The following is a 23,728-nucleotide window of genomic DNA, read 5'->3' as shown; positions in this document are numbered from 1 at the left end:
AGTAACGTTCGAGATCTGACAGTAACAGTCACGCACTGACAGTAACATTCGTGCTCTGACAGTAATGTTCCCACACTGACCTTAACATTCCGACACTGACAGTAATGTTCCCACACTGACAGTAACATTCCCACACTGACAGTAACATTCCCACACTGACAGTAATGTTCCCACACTGACAGTAACGTTCCCACACTGACAGTAACGTTCCCACACTGACAGTAACATTCGAGGTCTGACAGTAACATTCCCACACTGACAGTAATATTCGAGCTCTGACAGTAACATTCCCACACTGACACTAACTTTCCAGATCTGATAGAAACGTTACCACACTGACAGTAATATTCCCACACTGACAATAATATTCCCACACTGACAGTAACATCCCCACACTGACAGTAAAGTTCCCACACTGATAGTAACATTCGAGCTCTGACAGTAACATTCCCACACTGACATAACATTCGAGATCTGACAGTAACATTCGAGCTCTGATAGTAACATTCCAACACTGACAGTAATATTTCCACACTGACAATAATATTCCCACACTGAGGGTAACGTTCCCACACTGACAGTAATATTCCCACACTGACAGTAACATTCGAGCTCCGACAGTAACATTCCCACACTGACAGTAACATTCCCACACTGACAGTAACATTCGAGCTCCGACAGTAATGTTCCCACACTGACAGTAACGTTCCCACATTGACAGTAACATTCAAGCTCTGACAGTAACTTTCCCACACTGACAGTAACATTCCCACATTGACAGTTATGTTCCCACACTGACAGTAACAATCTCACACTGACATTAATATTCCCACATTGACAGTCACATTCGAGCTCTGACAGTAACATTCCCACACTGACAGCAACATTCGAGCTCTGACAGTAACATCCCCACACTGACAGTAACGTTCCCACATTGACAGTAACATTCCCACATTGACAGTAACATTCCCACATTGACAGTAAGGTTCCCACACTGACAGTAACATTCACACACTGACAGTAACATTCCCACACTGACAGTAACATTGGAGGTCTGACAGTAACAGTCCCACACTGACAGTAATATTCGAGCTCTGACAGTAACGTTCCCACACTGACATTAACATTCCCATACTGACAGTAACATTCCCACACTGACAGTTACATTCGAGCTCTGTCAGTGACATTCACACACTGACAGTAACATTCCCACACTGACAATAACATTCCCACACTGACAGTAACATTCCCACACTGAAAGTAATGTTCCCACACTGACAGTAACGTCCGAGCTCTGACAGTAATATTCACGCAATGACACTAACATTCGTGCTATGACAGTAATGTTCCCACACTGACCTTAACATTCCCACACTGACAGTTACATTCCCACACTGACAGTAACGTTCCCACACTGACAGTAACGTTCCCACACTGACAGTAACATTCGAGGTCTGACAGTAACATTCCCACACTGACAGTAATATTCGAGCTCTGACAGTAACATTCCCACACTGACACTAACTTTCCAGATCTGATAGAAACGTTACCACACTGACAGTAATATTCCCACACTGACAATAATATTCCCACACTGACAGTAACATCCCCACACTGACAGTAAAGTTCCCACACTGATAGTAACATTCGAGCTCTGACAGTAACATTCCCACACTGACATAACATTCGAGATCTGACAGTAACATTCGAGCTCTGATAGTAACATTCCAACACTGACAGTATTTCCACACTGACAATAATATTCCCACACTGAGGGTAACGTTCCCACACTGACAGTAATATTCCCACACTGACAGTAACATTCGAGCTCCGACAGTAACATTCCCACACTGACAGTAACATTCCCACACTGACAGTAACATTCGAGCTCCGACAGTAATGTTCCCACACTGACAGTAACGTTCCCACATTGACAGTAACATTCAAGCTCTGACAGTAACTTTCCCACACTGACAGTAACATTCCCACATTGACAGTTATGTTCCCACACTGACAGTAACAATCTCACACTGACATTAATATTCCCACATTGACAGTCACATTCGAGCTCTGACAGTAACATTCCCACACTGACAGCAACATTCGAGCTCTGACAGTAACATCCCCACACTGACAGTAACGTTCCCACATTGACAGTAACATTCCCACATTGACAGTAACATTCCCACATTGACAGTAAGGTTCCCACACTGACAGTAACATTCACACACTGACAGTAACATTCCCACACTGACAGTAACATTCCCACACTGACAGTAACATTGGAGGTCTGACAGTAACAGTCCCACACTGACAGTAATATTCGAGCTCTGACAGTAACGTTCCCACACTGACATTAACATTCCCATACTGACAGTAACATTCCCACACTGACAGTTACATTCGAGCTCTGTCAGTGACATTCACACACTGACAGTAACATTCCCACACTGACAATAACATTCCCACACTGACAGTAACATTCCCACACTGAAAGTAATGTTCCCACACTGACAGTAACGTCCGAGCTCTGACAGTAACATTCACGCAATGACACTAACATTCGTGCTATGACAGTAATGTTCCCACACTGACCTTAACATTCCCACACTGACAGTTACATTCCCACACTGACAGTAACATTCCGACACTGACAGTAATGTTCCCACACTGACAGCAATGTTCCCACACTAACAGTAACATTCCCACACTGACAGTAACATTCCCACACTGACAGTAATGTTCCCACACTGACAGTAACATTCGAGATCTGACAGTAATATTTCAACACTGACAGTAATGTTCCCACACTGACAGCAACATCCGAGCTCTGACAGTAACATTCACGCACTGACACTAACATTTGCGCTCTGACAGTAACATTCCGACACTGAAAGTAATGCTCCCACACTGACAGCAACATCCGAGCTCTGACAGTAACATTCCCACACTGACAGTAACATTCGAGCTCTGACAGTAACATTCCGACACTGAAAGTAATGCTCCCACACTGACAGTAACATTCCCACACTGACAGTAACGTTCCCACACTGACAGTAACGTTCCCACACTGACAGTAACATTCGAGTTCTGACAATAACATTCCCATGCTGATAGTAACATCCACACACTACTTACTCTTCAGTGTGCAGTGTTTAACACTGGTGATCATGCCAGCCTCCTCCAACATCTCCCATCAATTGTCTAGCTCAGTGGGAATGTCATTGCAATTCTACTCTTCGCTGTTGTAGCTAGCATATTCCAGCAATGGTTTTTTTTCCCTTTCCCATACAACCACTTCCGGAGTTCCCCAAACAATCCAGTCCGTGGCCCCCTCCTCTTCCTTGTCTTCATGGTACTCCTTTGTTTCACCATCCCCAGATATATGGTCAGCTTTCACGTGTACTCTGATGACACCCAACTCTACCTTACCACCACCTCTCCTGACCTCTCTACTTACCCTAAGTTGTCTGAACACATGTTTAACATCCAGTATTGGATGAATCTCAACATCCTTCAACTAAATGTTGGGAAAACCAAAGCCACTGTCTTCGGCCCCCAACACAAATTTTGTTCCCTCAGCATTGACTCGTACCCTCTTCTGTGGCCACTGTCTCAGGCTAAACCAGACTGTTGACTACCTCAGTGTCCAATATGACACCAAGCTGAGCTACTTTTCCATCACAAAGACGGCCTGCTCACCTCCATTGCCCACCTCCACCACTGCTGTAACCAATGATCCCTCTCATTTTTTTTGCGTGCTTTCCCTTGAGCTGCCTGTGTGGCCCATTCACATTTGCGCATATTCTCTACCACAGAAAATTGTTGAGGCCAGTTCGTTAGACATATTCAAAAGGGAGTTAGATGTGGCCCTTATGGCTAAAGGGATCAAGGGGTATGGAGAGAAGGCAGGAAAGGGGTACTGAGGTGAATGATCAGCCATGATCTTATTGAATGGCGGTGCAGGCTCGAAGGACCGAATGGCCGACTCCTGCATCTATTTTCTATGTTTCTATATAAAATTTGGTGAGCGGTCTGCGTGGGACCTCCAGACTGCTGCGCGGCCGTGCAGCTTAGCAGGAGCGATGGCAGTAACTCATCTGCCGCTGAAACCCTCATCCGTGCCTTTGCCACCTCCAGACTCAACTATTCCTATGCTTTCCTGGTCAGACTCCTATCCTCCACCCTGCATTAACACCAGTTCATCCAGAACTCATATCCTTCCTCACACCAGGTTCTGCTCGTCCATCAACCCTTTCCTCATTGACCTACATTGATTTCCGATTTCATAAATCCTCAAAATTAAAATTCTTATCCTTGTGTTTAAATCCCTTCATGGCCTCACCCCTCCCCATCTCTAACCTCAATCAGCCACCCCACACCGAACTCACTGTTCCTATGACTCTGGCCTCTTGCGCATAAGCACCTTACTACCATTGATGGCCATGCCTTTAGCTGTCTAGGCCCTACACCCTGACATTCTCTCCCAAAAGATTACTTCTTCTCCACCTTCTTGTCCTCTTTTTAACCCTCCTTTGACCAAGCTTCTGGTCACCTGATATAATCTCTCCTTATTTGGCTTTGTGTACATTTCCTTCATGCCTCAGTGAAGCACTTTGGTTTCTTTTTTGCATGAAAAGCACTAATTATTTAAATATAGGTTGTTGAAGTGTTGCTGCATCCGGCTGTGAATCAGCTTCTACATACGGCCTGAAGCCCAGATTTTCATGACAAAAATTGGAGCACTTTGCCAACATTCCCAACCATGTAGACGACGGTATAATTGGTGCTACTCACGGAATGTCGATGTGTTACAAGTGTGCAATGGGAAGGAGTGTGACCACCAGAACTCCCTCTGTTTCCTGGGGATACAAGAGAAATGAGAGTAAAGTACACATAGCAAACATGATCATGGACACAGAGCAGGAGCAGCATTTCAACATATACAAGGAAGAGTATCGGTAGTTTTAGGAAACGAACAAACCATTCAACCCCAGAAAGTCTTTTCAGAGAGCAACGCAATCAAACTACTAAGAGTCATGTGACTGCAGCAGAGTGACTGTCAGAGAGGATGAGCTCTGCTTGGGGAATTAATGTACCAGACGAGGGGCTTCGATGGGAGAGTTAATATACCAGAGGGAGGGGCTTTGATGGGGGAGTGCATCATCATCATAAGCAGTCCCTCGGAATCGAAGAAGATTTGCTTCTACTCTTAAAATGAGTCCTTAGGTGGCTGAACAGTCCAATACGAGAACCACAGTCCCTGTCACAGGTGGGACAGGTAGTCATTGAGGCTAAAGGAGAGTGGGACAGGTTTGCTGCATGCTCTTTCCGCTACCTGCGCTTGATTTCTGCATGCTCTTGGCAGTGAGCCTCGAGGTGCTCAGCGCCCTCCCAGATGCACTTCCTCCACTTAAGGTGGTCTTTGACCAGGGACTCCCAGGTGTCAGTGGGGATGTTGCACTTTATCAGGGAGGCTATGAGGGTGTCCCTGTAAAGTTTCCTCTGCCCACCTTTGGCTCGTTTGCCGTGAAGGAGTTCCAAGTAGAGCGCTTGCTTTGGGAATCTTGTGTCTGGCATGCAGACAATGTGGCCTGCCCAACGGAGCTGATCAAGTGTGGTCAGTGCTTCAATGCTGGGGATGTTGGCCTGGTCGAGGACGCTAATGTTGGTGCATCTATCCTTCCAGGGGATTTGTAGGATCTTGCGGAGACATCGTTGGTGGTAGTTCTCCAGCGACTTGAGGTGTCTACTGTACATGGTCCATGTCTCTGAGCCATACAGCACTGCCCCCCAGTCATCAAGATACACGGCGCGGCCCTGGACAATGTGGACCATTTCCCATACCTCGGGAGCTTCTTATCAACAAGAGCAGACATTCAACACCGCCTCCAGTGCACCAGTGCAGCCTTCGGCCGCCTGAGGAAAAGAATGTTTGAAGACCAGGACCTCAAATCTGCCACTAAGCTCATGGTCTACAGGGCTATACTAATACCCGCCCTCCTGAATGGCTCAGAGACATGGACCAAGTACAGTAGACACCTCAAGTCGCTGGGGGAGTTAATGTACCAGAGAGAGGGGCTTTGATGGAGTTAATGTACCAGAGGGAGGGGCTTCAATGGGAGAGTTAATGTAGCAGAGGGAGGGGCATCAACGGGAGAGTTAATGTAGCAGAAGGATGGGCTTCAATTAGCTGAACTTTTTCCCATATCCTTCAATCTTTTCTCTGCCTCTCTCTCTGCCCAGTGCTACATCTGCTCTCAGAGTGTTTGATGCGGCAGTGTAGAGGGAGCTTTACTCTGTATCTAACCCATGTTGCACTTGCCCTGGGAGTGTTTCATGGGGCAGTGTAGAGGAATCTTTACTCTGTATTGACATTGAGTTTGGCATTATGTTTGAGAAGGAGACGATCACACACTAATCAAGCTTTTAAATTTAAGTCACCCTGACTTTGCAGGTGTCATGTATCCAGACATGGTTATTGCTTGTACTATTACATATGATGTGACTCCAGAGGGCACTGCAGTTGGGAGACTTGTAGGTTACCTGTACAGGTGTGCCAGGCCTAGTAAAAAAGGCAGGCCACCATGTGTGATCCTCACTCTGGAGTTATATTAAATGGACTAAGGTCACTACAGTTCAAGTGCAATACATTGCCTCGTGGAGTCATTATCAGAGCATCCAAGACATAACAATTGGCGATGAGAGTATGGACTTTCACGTGAAAATGGCTAACCTTGGTACGTTGCTGCAATTCGCCAATGGTGATGATTGGGATGCCTTTGCAGAGAGGCTCGACCATTTATTCACAGCAAACGACCTGGCAGGCAATAATCCGGCCACACTGGCTGATAAGCGCAGAGCTATCCTGTTAACCAGTTGTGGGCCCACCGTCTATGGCACCAGCGAAGACAATGACCAAGACGTATGAGGAGCTTGTAATGCTGATCCAAGAACAACTCAAGGCCAAAGAGAGCATCCTCACAGCCAGACACCGGTATTATACCGACTAACGGCCCGAAGGCCAGGAAATCGCGAAATATGCTGCAGACCTCAGGAGGCTGGCAGTACCATGTGTTTTCAGTGAACACCTCACCGAAGCGCTTTGGGATATCTTTGTCATTGGAATCGGCCATGAAGGCCTTCTTCACAGGCTACTATCTGCAGATACCACAGTCACACTGCAGAAGGCATCACCATGAGCCAGGCATTCATGACATCGACCTGGGGCTCTAGGCGGATGACTCATACTCAGGCCTCAAACCCGGCAAGTACTGTACACAGACTGGCGCCTTTTAGAGGCTATGGGACATGAATCTCCTCAGGGGAGAGAGAACAGGCCCCCGCGTCCCTTAATTCAGAGTCCGCCGAGGGGAGCTAATCGAGTAGCACCATGCTGGTGTTGCGGAGGGCTATGTGTGTAAAGGCTGCAGCACAAAGGGCCACCTCCAGTGAATGTGTAAAAGAAATATGACTCACTGTGTTGATGAAGAGTCTGCAGATGGCCATGAATCCAGCGCGGATTATGAAACGATAGTCAGAGAGGCAGTTCAACCCCACGATGAGATGTATAGCATGTTTACCTGCATCACAGGATGGAAGTCGAGATAAATGACATTCCAGTCTTCATGGAAGTGGACATGGGGGCGAGCCAGTCAGTGATGAATCAAGAAGCCTTTGAGAGGCTATGGGACAATCAAGCTGAATGACCCAAGTTGGTCCCGGTTCAGGCAAAGCTGCGCACCTACACCGATGAACTTATCCCAGTCGTTGGTAGTGCGGATGTAAAGGTACTCCATGATGGCGTGGTGCACAAGTTACACCCGTGGATTGTTGCAGGTGATGGACCAACGCTATTCGGAAGAAGGTGGATGGAGAAGATCAATTGGACCTGGGAAGATTTCATCCCTCCAGCGATCGACGTCCCCCGTACTCAGAGGCAAAGCATGCCCCCAGCTGAGGTTGGATCCGGCACCAGAGAGCAGACCAGCACAGCACCTGAGACACAGACCGCTCAGCACGACTGATCCAGCTGAGACGAACCGAACGCACCTTCCAGGCTCCAGTGGCAGGACTCCGGAGGAAGAAAATCGGATCCAAAGGCAACTTCCCAGCTTCGGTGGCAGAACCCGGGAGAAGAGGATCACAGCAGCCGACATCGTGGATGGAAGAAAGATGGTGCCCAAACCACGAGGTGAAGCACTGAAGGAAAAGATGGTGGTGGCCAGACAAGGTGCAGCGCTGATGGAGCAACACATGGTACCAAGCAAAGAAGAGGATTGGGGTAAAGATAGTAAGGTTCTCTTAAAGCAGGACAGCAACCCACCACACTTAAAAGGACAGGTCCACATTCTCAATGTAATAACAATTGTGAGTTAAATGTAAATTTGTAATTGATGATCAGAGAGTTATACATGTAATAAGCAAAGAAAAGTCATGCGATTGCGATCGGAGCTACAGTTTATCTACAATGAGTAATGAAACGTTGTGCGATGTAGGATTTCAACTGCATTCAGTTAATGTAAAAGGCAAACACCCATCGGGAGCACACAGGTCCAGTGAGCTACCCAATGCTGTAGCCTGCGTACCTGGAACCAGAGTGATGCACCACGGAGTGTGGCCACAAGTAGCTAATATAGACAAGCTACAGAGCAAGCGATCTCAGGAGGGCAATGGCAATGGTATAGATACCCTGCCCCTGATTGGCTCCACCTCTCAGGCACCCGATGGCACTGACTGCCACGAGCCTGAAAGAGCAAACCGCACTAAGGCGCAGCCCCCAGACCCTGTCACCACTAAGGCTACACCCAGGAATGAAGGGTCACCCGCAACAGTTCTCCCAAATGGGACCAGGACCAGCCAGGATCCCAAACCAAATAATGCCCAGGCAAGCGAGTCAGCAGTTCCCTGTGCACTGTCAGACGACTGCTCCTCAGGGAGCAGCAGCGACCCGGGGCGCAAGGAGAGGACAGGGAGGTCACAGGCAACTGTGAACCTGCCCGATGCTAGGTGTAACGGCAAAGGCCTCGAGAGCAGGCAACTTGAGCCAACCGGGTTCCCACTGCCAGCACTGGCACCGCGCCACCACCAGACTACCTGGACACCATCCAGCAGTTCTGGCACTAGTTTGTCCTCATGCACCGGCGTTGACACCAGCACTGATCCCAAGTACGTATCAAGAATGTACCTCACCAGTCATGTGTACTTGCCTCACAACTGTACCACAAAGGCAATGATGTAAATGCAATATTTTTTTCTGGACTTGAATGTATATGAATGTAATGAGCCACCGGCATAATCTATATGTGGGGGGGGGGGGGGGGGGAGAGGTGGAGGGGGAGAGAATGGAGTGGTCATGGACTCACAAATAGAAATCACCAGCACCTCTACTGCCAACGAAACACCACCTACTCACCCAAGATGGAAACGACCCTCCAAGGATCAACCAGATAGAGCTAAGCCCAGAGCACTGTCAATGCATGAAGACGATTTGCACTCAGGACTTGGGGAGAGTGATGTCATGTATCCAGACATGTTTACTGCTTGTACTATTACATATGATGTGTCAGCAGAGGGCAGTACAATGGGAAACTTGTACACTAGCTGTATGGTCATGAAGGTGTGCCACCAGAGGGCACTGCAGTGGGAGACTTGTAGGTTACCTGTACAGGTTTGCCAGGCCTAGTATAAAAGGCTGGCCACCATGTGTAATCCTCACTCTGTAGTTATATTAAGTGGACTAGGGTCACTACAGTTCAAGTGCAATACATTGCCTCGTGGAGTCATTATCAGAGCATCCAAGGACATAACAGCAGGAATGAGGCATAAGTTGAGTGCGTTAAACTGGGCTGAGCTGTTCACAGGTAAACCTACAGAAAAACAGTAGGAGGTATTCAAATAAGTATTTAGTACATGGGCGTCATGGTTCATCAGTCATTGAAAGTTGGCATGCAGGTACAGCAGGCGGTGAAGAAGGCAAATGGTATGTTGGCCTTCATAGCGAGGGGATTTGAGTATAGGAGCAGGGAGGTCTTACTGCAGTTGTACAGGGCCTTGGTGAGGCCTCACCTGGAATATTGTGTTCGGTTTTGGTCTCCTAATATGAGGAAGGACGTTCTTGCTATTGAGGGAGTGCAGCGAAGGTTCACCAGACCGATTCCCAGGATGGCTGGACTGACATATGAAGAGAGACTGGATCAACTGGGCCTTTATACACTGGAGTTTAGAAGGATGAGAGGGGATCTCATAGAAACATATAAGATTCTGACGGGACTGGACAGGTTAGATGCGGGAAGAATGTTCCTGATATTGGGGAAGTCCAGAACCAGAGGACACAGTCTTAGGATAAGGGATAGGCCATTTAGGACTGAGATGAGGAGAAACTTCTTCACTCAGAGAGTTGTTAACCTGTGGAATTACCTGCCGCAGAGAGTTGTTGATGCCAGTTCATTGGATATATTCAAGAGGGAGTTAGATATGGCCCTTGCGGCTAAGGGGAGCAAGGGGTATGGAGAGAAAGCAGGAAAGGGGTACTGAGGGAATGATCAGCCATGATCTTATTAAATGGTGGTGCAGGCTCGAAGGGCCGAATGGCCTACTCCTGCACCTATTTTCTATGTTTCTATGTTCTATGTTTCTATGTACAATACAATACCAATACACACCCGTAAAGAGCAAAAATGTCACTTGTACTTTAAAGGAACCATGGTCAACATGTGAGGTAAGATACAGTATAAAGTTAAACAATGTGGCTTGCACATATGGCCAAGAAAAATGGTAATCGAGAGTACTGGGAGAAACATAAGAACATAAGAAATAGGAGCAGGAGTAGGCCACCCCTGGGAGACAATGGCTATCCACTCTCCACCTGGCTCATGACACCCCTCTGCAACCTCAACACTCATGCCTAGCACTCATATAATAAGATATATGCCACCAGGAACATCATTGAGAAGACCAACGGAGTGCTCAAGCAATGGTTCCATTGCCTAGACCACTTTTGAGGAGTCGTCCAGTACTTAGCTGAGCAGGTGTCCCTTTTGGTCCTTGTCTGCTCCATGCTACACAATTTGGCCATCATGTGGGGGCAGCAAATGCCCCCAAGCATAACTCCAACACCTCAGGAGGAGAATGAACAGCAGCAATGGAGAAGGCAGCTATTCCATCAGCTTTGTGGAAGGGCGGTCCATGACCGCCTCATCAGACTTCAGTTCCAATGAATTCGAGGCCACTTCCAGGTTTCTTAGCACATTCCCATTATTGCATCAATTTGTCATTCCATACCACACCCCAAAACTAAAATGAAAGACAGCACCAAAACTGCAACATTCCAGTCATAAATTAATCAAAAAACTTTAACCACATAACAACAATATTGACTAATCATCCTTGTGCAAACCCTTATCTCCCCTCTTTACACTGCCTTTTCCTAATCTACTGTTCCTACGTAATGTCTCCCCAGTGGCTGCAGCAGGACTGGTGGTAAGCTGTTGAATGTTGGTGCCAGAGACTACAGATGGCCTTGCAGGATGCCCTCGACAAGCTCTGGGCCTGGAAGGTCCGGCTGTAAACTTCACCACCTCAGGCTGGGCAGCAGCAGTCAGTGCTGGGCAGCGGCTGGCTGGATGACAGGTAGCAACAAGTGCAATGGTGGAGTGGCAGTGGTGGGATCGGGAATGCTGTCATCTTGAGAGAGGACAGCAGGTTCCTGCTCCACTGACCCTCTGCCACTCCCCTGGGGCAGTACCTCGGCATCCCTACCAATCTGCTGGAGCACAGATTGATGGCCTGCTGCAACACCATGAGATCCACTGTGGCATCCACCATTGACTGTATTACAGCATTAAGACGTATTACACCTGTGCTGCAATGGAAGCTGCTACATCGCCCATGACACGCGTTATGAGGTCTGGATCCGCACGGTCTCTCTCGGGGTCCACCATCCTCTGCAGAGTGGAAATTATGGACTCCATGTTGTGCGCAGAGCTCTGTGCAATGTTGGAGGTGGACTCCTCCTCGCTTCTTAGCATTGCCGAGAAGCTCTCGGGCACCCTTGCCATTGCACCTATCATCTCGGAGTATATGGCCATCATACTTCTTGTGTATGCCTCCCCATTGAGGTCCTCAACTGAGTCCTGTGCAGCGGAACTCGAGCGCAAACTCACCCTCCGGGGAGATGGCTCCCGAGCTACCCTTTCCCCTTGGCCTTGCTACAGACCGTTCATCCCTGGTGCATCATCTAGTGCAGACCCCTCTACTAAACTTGCCTCTAAAGATCACATAGTGTCAGCATCTGAGGTGGTGCCTGTGGGTGAGAGATCCACTGATGTGGTGCTTTGCTCCTCCTCCTGTTCTCTTTCCTCACTGTCAGTGGGGGGCTCAGGGACAGGCTGCTTATCTGGTTGATGATTATCTAAAAGCATAAAGGTACAAGATTCGGGTTAAGGTGAGGGCAGGGGGACAGGAATGGAGCAAAGAATGCAGACATTACCAGGAACTGAAATGTGAGAAAGGCTTGTGGTGTGAGGGGGAAGTGGGATGAGAGGAGAAGAGGGGATGAACATACATTTGTTGCCGACGGCCATGATATCCTCCATCTGCTGCCCAATGAGTCGCAGCACTCGCACCTCAAGGTCTGAAACCTGCTGGAGCTGTGCATAACCCCCATCTGTTCTCTGCTGCTCCCTCCTGTTGTGTGCCATCTTGGCCTGCAAGAGAAACGAATATGCATGAGTCAGAGTCCAGCTATGTGTCTGGGAGAGATGCCTGCCATCGTTGAATAGCTGTGAATGTAGGCAATTCGGGAGATGTGGATGTGAGTTTGAGTAGGTGCAGATGTTTTGTGGGTGAGTGGTGGGGGTGTGGTGATTTGCGCAGTGTGTACAGACAGAGGTACAGATGCTGGTATGTAGGACCTGTTGAAGCATGTATTCACCTTGACCACCCGACTGAGGTCGTTGAATTTCTTCCGGCACTATGTCAGGCTGCGTTCCACGACACTTCTGGCTGAGACCTCCAGTGCCACTTCCCTCCACATTGCCTTGAAGACCTGGGGCAATGGTTTCCTTCCAGTTCCTTGGAAAAGCACTGCCATCTTTCGTTCCACTCCCGCGACCAATGCCTGGTCGGTAAAACGGCGAGCTGTCTCTTTGGGGGTGGGATCAGCCATTGCCATAAGCGGATTCAGTTGCTCGCAGATTGACTTCAGAGCCAGCAATGCTGATAATGAGGATCTGCACAATGATACAATCTCCCCTTTAAGACCTGAAAGGAGCCAGTGTGAAAGATCATTGCTGAATGCATTGCACCTGAAATTCATTATCGCTCTGCTGGTAGCTTCCCTGTAGCGCCCTACTGAGGTCATTAGCACTTGATTTAGCACTCCACTTCCTTCCTGGGGCACGAACACCCAATTTAGTAGAAGTTCAGAATTATTAGTGCCTGCCACTAAAATTTCACATATCAAAAGTTAACGGCCCAACTGAATTTCTCCCCCAAATTATTAGTTTAATAAATCTGCCATTACCTTGTCTATTACCGTATTACCTGCGTCTGTCTTTAATCAGCCCGTATCTCCCTCAGCCATTCTCTTACTCTAAATATATTTATGAAATCTTTCACTATTAGGCTTTATATTACTTGCAAGCTTCTTTTGTATTCCCTTTTGTGCAGTCCTATTTCCCTATTTTCTTTGTCAGTTTGATGTTTTCTATGTTCTATGGCATACACTGTGGGGAAGTGTGAAGTTATCCACTTTAGTAGGAAAAACAAAAAAGCAGAATCTGTTTTGAATGGTGAGAGACTGGGAAATGTTTGCATTCAGAGGGACCTGGGTATCCTTGATCATTGTGATATCTTCAGGGAAGAACACACCACACAACTTGTAAAATGGCTGCAGGTTCCGGCAACCTCTGACCTGTCGGTCAGGTGACCTGCTCTTTATTAAACAGCACTAGCTGCAGTAACACAGGCATCCACAGTGTGGAGCTACAGACATTACACTTCTCCCTCCTTAATGAAGAAGTTATTATAACAAACAATCATCATACATAACTTGCATGTTAACAAAGGATATGGACTTATTTTGCCATATTTACAAATCAAGCTTAACCACTTATTTTCTGTTTCGAAGAGGATACCTTCACTCTCGAACAGAACCTTCCAAACATGGTGTCGAAGTTAAACTCAATCGAGGCTGATCCTGAGGGAAATTTTCCTCCAAGGGATACCCTTGATTTCCATTTAAACTCTCTCTAACTTCAGATTGTTTATTTTCCTGACTCAGACTCATAGAAACATAGAAACATAGAAAATAGGTGCAGGAGTAGGCCATTCGGCCCTTCGAAACTTAAATTCTGACTTTCTCTTGGATTTATTTCCAGTATGTAGGATACGCTACTGGTATATCAAAACTGTCTGATGAGTCAGAAATAATTGAATCACTCCCACTCTCAACTACTTCCATGTCTGTGGGTAAAATATGATCAATGTGAACAAACTTAACCTGTCCATTATCAAACATCTTGACCAAATATGTGCGAGAACCACATATCTTCACCACTCTTCCTGATAACCACTTTACCCATTTATGGTGATGGTTCTTCACTCTCACCTTCAGGTTTAATTTCACACTTCTCTCTCTTACTCTACCTCTATCATGATTCTCTTTCTGTCTTAATTGTGTCTCTTTTACAGACTGTGCCAAGTTTGGTTTTAACAATGAGAATCTGGTTCATGGCTGTCATAGAAACATAGAAACATAGAAAATAGGTGCAGGAGTAGGCCATTCGGCCCTTCGAGCCTGCACCACCATTCAATGAGTTCATGGCTGAACATGCAACTTCAGTACCCCATTCCTGCTTTCCCGCCATACCCCTTGATCCCCCGAGTAGTAAGGACTACATCTAACTCCCTTTTGAATATATTTAGTGAATTGGCCTCAACAACTTTCTGTGGCAGAGAATTCCACAGGTTCACCACTCTCTGGGTGAAGAAGTTTCTCCTCATCTCGGTCCTAAATGGCTTACCCCTTATCCTTAGACTGTGACCCCTGGTTCTGGACTTCCCCAACATTGGGAACATTCTTCCTGCATCTAACCTGTCTAAACCCATCAGAATTTTAAACGTTTCTATGAGATCCCCTCTCATTCTTCTGAACTCCAGTGAATACAAGCCCAGTTGATCCAGTCTTTCTTGATATGTCAGTCCCGCCATCCCGGGAATCAGTCTGGTGAACCTTCGCTGCACGCCCTCAATAGCAAGAATGTCCTTCCTCAAGTTAGGAGACCAAAACTGTACACAATACTCCAGGTGTGGCCTCACCAAGGCCCTGTACAACTGTAGTAACACCTCCCTGCCCCTGTACTCAAATCCCCTCGCTATGACGGCCAACATGCCATTTGCTTTCTTAACCGCCTGCTGTACCTGCATGCCAACCTTCAATTACTGATGTACCATGACACCCAGGTCTTGTTGCACCTCCCCTTTTCCTAATCTGTCACCATTCAGATAATAGTCTGTCTCTCTGTTTTTACCACCAAAGTGGATAACCTCACATTTATCCACATTATACTTCATCTGCCATGCATTTGCCCACTCACCTACCCTATCCAAGTCACTCTGCAGCCTCATAGCATCCTCCTCGCAGCTCACACTGCCACCCAACTTAGTGTCATCCGCAAATTTGGAGATGCTACATTTAATCCCCTCGCTTAAATCATTAATGTACAATATAAACAGCTGGGGCTCATTTGAGAAACAATTCTGCTGGTGTTCTACCAGTCGTTGTGTGAGGAGTATTTCGTTACGTTATTAGAAAATTAGCCAATTTGTGGTCCAATGACAACTGTCGTTTCTTTGGATTTGGATCCAACATTTGTTTGATGAGGGCACGTTTTACAATTTGTACTGTGCGCTCTGCTGCACCATTGGAAGCAGGGTGGTACGGTGGAATCTTGGTATGTTTCACACCATTTTTGCTCATGAACTGTGCAAATTCTTCTGACCGAAATTGTGGTCCATTATCCGAAACAATTTCTTCTGCGAGGCCAAATGAAGAAAATAATCTTCGCAAAATGTCTATTGTTTTAATTGTTGTTATTTTCCACATTGGAAACCCACTTCGAATGGCTATCAATCACAATGAACAATTGTTGTTCTTCTAGCTCAGCAAAATCAATATGTAGCCTTTGCCACACCCTGAGAAGCCATTTCCATGGCTGTATACTTATGATGGTTGCTTGCTTACCGATTGACATGTCGTAGACTGACTTATGATGTACTCTATATCTTTATCAAGACCTGGCCACCATAAGTAACTGCGTGCAAAACTCTTGGTCAAGCACATTCCCAGGTGCTGGTCATGGAGGTCTCCTAATAATTTGGACCTAATTTATTTGGTATAACCACTCTTGCACCCCACGTGATATAATCTTTATCGACTGATAATTCATTCCTACGAATGAAGAATGGATGAATATCTTTGTCTGTTACCTGGTTTGGCCATCCATTTGCAATATAATCACACACCTTTGACATCACTGGGTCACAGTTGGTTATGATTGGTTTGTCTGTTACCAATCTCTTCAGCTGTGACTGGCAGTTCAACAATGTATGAAAAATAGAACACCTCTATTAGCTTTTGTTACAAAGGGATTAGAGTACAAGAGTAAAGAAGTTTTACTGCAATTATACAGGGCATTGGTGAGGCCACACCTGGAGTACTGTGTACAGTTCTGGTCACCATGCCTAAGGAAAGACATACTTGCCTTCGAGGGAGTACATTGAAGGTTCACTGCGCTGGTTCCTGGGATGAGGTGATTGCTTTATGAGGAGAGATTAAAAAGACTAGACCTATATTCCCTAAAGTTTAGAAGATTGAGAGGTCTTAACATATAAAATTCTTAAGGGCCTTGACAGGGTTATTGCTGAGAAGATGTTTCCCCTGGCTGGTAATATAGAACACGGTGTCACAGTCTCAGAATAAGGTGTCGGCCATTTAGGACTGAGATGAGGAGAAATTTCTTCACACAAAGGGTTGTGAAACGTTGGAATTTCCTCCGCAGAGAGCTGTGGATACTCAGTCATAAGAACATAAGAACATAACAAGTAGGAGCAGGAATAGACCATATGGCCCCTCGAGTCTGCTCGGCCATTCAAAAAGATCATGGCTGATCTGATCTTGGCCACAACTTCACTGCTTATCTCAGTTTTGAATATATTCAATGACCCAGCTTCCATAGCTCTCTGGGGTAGAAAATTCCAAAGATTCCCGACCCTCTGAGAGAAGAAATTTCTCCTCAGCTCCATCTTAAATGGGCAGCCCCTTAATCTGAAACTATGCCCCCGAGTTATAGATTTCCCCCACAAGGGGAAACATCCTCTCAGCGTCTACCCTGTCAAACCCCCTCAGAATCTTTTGTGTTTTAATAAGATCACATCTCATTTTTCAAAACTCCAATGAGCACAGGACCAACCTGCTCATCCTTTCTTCAGAAGACAACCCCTTCATCCCAGGAGTCAGTGAGCCTTCTCTGAACTGCCTCTAATGCAAATATATCCCTCCTTAAACAAGGAGATCAAAACTGTATGCAGTACTCTCGATGTGGCTTCACCAATGCCCTGTACAGTTGTAGCAGGACTTCCCTACTTTTATACTCCTTCCCCCTTGCAATAAAGGCCAACATTCCATTTGCCTTCCTAGTTACTTGCTGTACCTGCATAGTACCTTTTTGTGTTTCATGTACGAGGAAACCCGGATCCCTCTGTACCACAGCATCCTGTAGTCTCCATTTAAATAATAATTTGCTTTTCTATTCTTCCTACCAAAGTGGATAGCCTCACATTTTCCCACATTATATACCATCTGCCAAATTTTTGGCTCCTCACGTAATCTCTCTATATCCCTTTGCAGACTCTTTGGGCCCGATATTGCCCCTCTCCTTAAGACCTGTTACCACTGCAAATTGGCGGACACACTGCGGAGTGAAGTGGCCACCGACTTTTTGTGGAATGGCCGCGGCTAGCCCAATTGCCCTTCCAAGTTTTTCCGACGATGCCCCGATCCGCCCTCACCGCTCCACTGCTGTCGATCTGTCTTAAGTGCGTCATCACCGTGTGCACCGCCAATCTACCCCCTCAACGACGCCATTCCCCGCAGAAAATCTTCGGTCAGCCTGGCGGTGCCAAAACCTGTTTTTTTACGGTGGTCCAGTGAGGCTGTGGCCTTCTGCAACCACGGTGTGGTTCAGTTACAGGGGAGGACGCACTGCTGCTGCCACCATGTTTTTTTTGGTCAACTGCTAGGTCGACCTGACAATTATGTCCCCGGGTTCAGCCGGGCCGTAAACAGGAAACCTGGCACCCCCTCTTCGGTGTCAGGCCACTGGCCCAGCTGAAACCCTCCCTGTGACCCAGTGGGCCGAAGTTTTAAAATCGTGCAGGCTCCCCGCTTTAAGTGAAGGGGAGAGCCGTGGTGACACAACACTTGATGACACCATCACGGCGGTCATTCTACACCCCCCCCAACTTCCACCCCTCAAGTGTACTCACCACCCCAACTTCCGCCCCTCTAGTGCAGTCACCGCCCCCATTAAGAGCGATTTCCGGATCCAAATAAATTTTTAAAAAAAGAATTTTGCTCAAGAGGCGACCTCAACCACAGCTGTGTTAAAAACCATTGAAACAGGGTGCGTGCGCCCCATTTCGGGCGGGGGGCAATTTTGGTCACCTTGTGTCCTCCTCACAACTTGATTTCCCACCTATCTTTGTATCGTCAGAAAATTTGGCTACATTATACTCAGTCCCTTCATCAAAGTAATTAATATAGATTGTAAATAGTTGAGGCCCCAGCATTGATCCCTGTGACACCCCACGAGTTACAGTTTGGCAACCTGAAAATTACCCATTTATCCTGACTCTGTTTTCTGTTAGTTAGCCAATCCTCTACCATGTTAATATATTACCCCCAACACCATGAGTTCTTATCTTGTGTAGTAACCTTTTATTGGCACATTATCGAATTTCATTTGGAAATCCAAATACACGAGAAACATAGAAACATAGAAAAATAGGTGCAGGATTAGGCCATTCGGCCCTTCGAGCCTGCACCGCCATTCAATAAGATCATGGCTGATCATTCCTTCAGTACCCCTTTCCTGCTTTCGCTCCATACCCCTTGATCCCCTTAACCGTAAGAGCCATATCTAAATCCCTCTTGAATATATCCAGTGAACTGGCATCAACAACTCTCTGCGGCAGAGAATTCCACAGGTTAACAACTCTCTGAGTGAAGAAGTTTCTCCTCATCTCAGTCCTAAATGGCCTACCCCTTATCCTAAGACTATGTCCCCTGGTTCTGGACTTCCCCAACATTGGGAACATTCTTCCCACATCTAACCTGTCCAGTCCCGTCAGAATCTTATATGTTTCTATGAGATCCCCTCACATCCTTCTCAACTCCAGTGAATAAAGGCCCAGTTGATCCAGTCTCTTCTCATATGACAGCCCAGCCATCCCTGGAATCAGTCTGGTGAACCTTCGCTGCACTCCCTCAATAGCAAGAACATCCTTCCTCATATTAGGAGACCAAAACTGAACACAATATTCCAGGTGAGGCCTCACTTAAGCCCTGTACAACTGCAGTAAGACCTCCCTGCTTCTATATTCAAATCCTCTAGCTATGAAGGCCAGCATACCATTTGCCTTCTTTACCGCCTGCTGTACCTGCGTGCCCACTTTCAGTGACTGATGAACCATGACACCCAGGTCTCGTTGCACCTCCCCTTTTCCTAGTCTGCTGCCATTCAGATAATATTCTGCCTTCGTGTTTTTGCTCCCAAAATGGATAACCTCACATATATCCACATTATACTGCATCTGCCATGCATTTGCCCATTCACCTAACCTGTCCAAGTCACCCTGCAGCCTCTTAGCGTCCCCCTCACAGCTCACACCGCCACCCAGTTTAGTGTCATCTGCAAACTTGGAGATATTACACTCTATTCCTTCATCCAAATCGTTAATGTATATTGTAAAGAGCTGGGGTCCCAGCACTGAGCCCTGCGGCACTCCACTAGTCACTGCTTGCCATTCTGAAAAGGACCCGTTTATCCCGACTCTCTGCTTCCTGTCTGCCAAACAGTTCTCTATCCACATCAGTATATTACCCCCAATAACATGTGCTTTGATTTTGCACACCAATCTCTTGTATGGGACCTTGTCAAAAGCCTTCTGAAAGTCCAAATACACCACATCCACTGGTTCTCCCTTGCCCACTCTACTAGTTACATCCTCAAAAAACTCGAGAAGATTTGTCAAGCATGATTTCCCTTTCATAAATCCATGCTGACTTGGTCCTATCCTGTCACCGCTTTCCAAATGCGCTGCTATTTCGTCCTTCATGATCGATTCCAACATTTTCCCCACTACTGATGTCAAGCTAACGGGTCTATAATTACCCACTTTCTCTCTCCCCCCTTTTTTAAAAAGTGGTGTTACATTAGCTACCCTCCAGTCCATGGGAACTGATCCAGAATCGATAGACTGTTGGAAAATGATCACCAATGCATCCACTATTGCTAGGGCCACTTCCTTGAGCACTCTGGGATGCAGACTATCAGGCCCCGGAGATTTATTGGCCTTCAATCCCATCAATTTCCCTAACACAATTTCCCGCCTAATAAGGATATACTTCAGTTCCTCCTTCTCACTAGACCCTCGGTCACCTAGTACCTTCGGAAGGTTATTTGTGTCTTCCTTCGTGAAGACAGAACCGAAGTATTGGTTCAATTGGTCTGCCATTTCTTTGTTCCCCATTATAATTTCACCTGAATCCGACTGCAAGGGACCTACATTTGTCTTTACTAATCTTTTTCTCTTCACATATTTATAGAAGCTTTTGCAGTCAGTTTTTATATTCCCTGCAAGCTTCCTCTCGTACTCTATTTTCCCCCTCTTAATTAAACCCTTAGTCCTCCTCTGTTGAATTCTAAATTTCTCCCAGTCCTCAGGTTTGTTGCTTTTTCTAGCCAATTTATATGCCTCTTCCTTGGCTTTAACACTATCCTTAATTTCTTTTGTTAGCCATTGTTGAGCCACCTTCCCAGTTTTACTTTTACTCCAGACAAGGATATACATTTGCTGAAGTTCATCCATGTGATCTTTGAATGTTTGCCATTGCTTATGCACCGTCAACCCTTTTAGTATCGTTTGCCAGTCTATTCTAGCCAATTCACGCCCCATACCGTCGAAGTTACCTTTCCTTAAGTTCAGGACGCTAGTTTCCAAATTAACTTTGTCACTCTCCATCTTAATAAGGAATTCTACCATATTATGGTCACTTTTCCCCAAGGGGCCTCGCACAACAAGATTGCTAATTAGTCCCTTCTCATTGCACAATACCCAGTCTAGGAAGGCCAGCTCCCTGGTTGGTTCCTCGACATATTGGTCTAGAAAACCATCCCTAATACAGTCCAGGAAATCCTCCTCCACCGCATTGCTACCAGTTAGGTTAGCCCAATCTATATGTAGATTATAGTCGCCCATGATTATTGCTGTACCTTTATTGCACACATCCCTTATTTCTTGTTTGATGCTGTCCCCAACCTCACTACTGCTATTTGGTGGTCTATAAAACAACACCCACTAGCGTTTTCTGCCCTTTGGAATTCCGCAGCTCCACCCATACCGATTCCACATCATCCAAGCTAATGTCCTTCCTTACAATTGCATTGATTTCATCTTTAACCAGCAACACCACCCCGCCTCCTTTTCCTTTCTGTCTATCCTTCCTAAATGCTGAATACCCTTGGATGTTGAGTTCCCAGCCTTGGTCCCCCTGGAGCCATGTCTCCGTGATGCCAATCACATCGTATCTGTTAGCTGCTATCTGTGCAGTTAATTCATCCACCTTATTCCGAATACTCCTCGCATTGAGGCACAAATCCTTCAGGCTTGTTGTTTTAACACACTTTTCCCCTTTAGAATTTTGCTGTAATGTGGCCCTTTTTGATTTTTGCCTTGGGTTTCTCTGCCCTCCACTTTTACTATTCTCCTTTCTATATTTTGCTTCTGCCTCCTTTTTATTTCCCTCTGTCTCCCTGCATAGGTTCCCATCCCCCTGCCATATTAGTTTAACAGCACTAGCAAACACTCCCCCTAGGATATTGGTTCCGGTCCTGCCCAGGTGCAGACCGTCCGGTTTGTACTGGTCCCACCTCCCCCAGAACCGGTTCCAATGTCCCAGGAATTTGAATCCCTCCCTTCTGCACCACTCCTCAAGCCACGTATTCATCTGAGCTATCCTGTGATTCCTACTCTGACTAGCACGTGGCATTGGTAGCAATCCTGAGATTACTACTTTTGAGGTCCTACTTTTTAATTTAGCTCCTAGCTCCCTAAATTCGCCTCGTAGGACCTCATCCCATTTTTTACCTATGTCATTGGTACTTATATGCACCACGACAACTGGCTGTTCGCCCTCTCTTTTCAGAATGTCCAGCACCCGCTCCGAGACTTCCTTGACCCTTGCACCAGGGAGGCAACATATCATCCTGGAGTCTCGATTGCAACCGCAGAAACGCCTATCCATTCCCCTTACAATTGAATCCCCTATCTCTATCGCTCTCCCACTCTTTTTCCTGCCCTCCTGTACAGCAGAACCAGCCATGGTGCCATGAACTTGGCTGCTGCTGCTCCCCCTTGATGAGTTATCCCCCTCAACAGTACTCAAAGCAGTGCATCTGTTTTGCAGGGGGATGACCGCAGGGGATCCCTGCACTATCTTCCTTGCACTGCTCTTCCTGTTGGTCTTCCATTCCCTATCTGGCTGTGTACCCTTTACCTGCGGTAAGACCAACCCATTAATCGTGTTATTCACGTCATTCTCAGCATCATGCATGCTCCAGAGTGAATCCACCCACAGCTCCAGTTCCGCAACGCAGTTCGTCAGGAACTGGAGGCGGATACACTTCCCGCACACATAGTCGTCAGGGACACCGGAGGCGTCCCTGATTTCCCACATAGTACAGGAGGAGCATAACACGTGTCCATGCTCTCTGCCATGACTTAACCCTTAAATCCACTTAAATTGGCAACAACAATGCTAAATATTACTCATTGATACATAAGCTGGTTCCCCTTTTCCATCCTGCTCATTACATCCTCAAAGAACTCTAATAAATTTGTCAAGCACAATTTCCCTTTCATAAAACCATGTTGACTCTGCTTGATTGTATTATGATTTTCTGATGGTCCTGCTACTACTTCCTTAATAATGGATTCCAGCATTTTCCCAATGACAGATGTTAGGCTTACAGGACTATAATTTCCTGCTTTCTGTCTCCCTCCTTTCTTGAATAGGGGCGTTATATTTGCAATTTTCCAATTTGCTGGGACCTTTCCAGAATCTAGAGAATTTTGGAAGATTACAACCAATGCCTTTTGGATATCTGGAATATATTAGCATGGTAGAGGATTGGCTAACTAACAGAAAACAGAGTCAGGAAAAATGGGTCATTTTCAGGTTGGCAAACTGTAACTATTGGGTTGCCACAGGGATCAATGCAGGGGCTTCAACTATTTACAAATATCTCTGCAACCACTTCTTAAAAGACCCTAGGATGCAGGCCATCAGGTCCATGGGACTTGTCAGCCTTTAGTCCCATTAGTTTGCCTAGTACTTTTTCTCTAGTGATAATGATTAAGAACATACGAAATAGGAGCAGGAGTA

At 46.5% G+C, this 23,728-nt stretch overlaps 1 protein-coding gene across 1 annotated transcript in view; it reads right to left on the bottom strand.

Annotated features, from left to right (window-relative positions):
- LOC139259421 (MAGUK p55 subfamily member 4-like) overlaps window positions 1-23,728 on the bottom strand; it is a 238,666-nt gene that overhangs the window by 163,034 nt on the left and 51,904 nt on the right. The window contains exon 9 of the mRNA XM_070874887.1: window positions 4,798-4,862. Within this exon, the coding sequence (XP_070730988.1) occupies window positions 4,798-4,862 (65 nt within the window). The remainder of the gene's footprint in view (window positions 1-4,797; window positions 4,863-23,728) is intronic.

Source organism: Pristiophorus japonicus, chromosome 3 (genome assembly GCF_044704955.1).
Source record: "Pristiophorus japonicus isolate sPriJap1 chromosome 3, sPriJap1.hap1, whole genome shotgun sequence".
In the NCBI taxonomy this organism is placed as follows: Eukaryota; Metazoa; Chordata; class Chondrichthyes; family Pristiophoridae; genus Pristiophorus; species Pristiophorus japonicus.
This window is presented reverse-complemented; position numbering and strand designations above follow the sequence as displayed.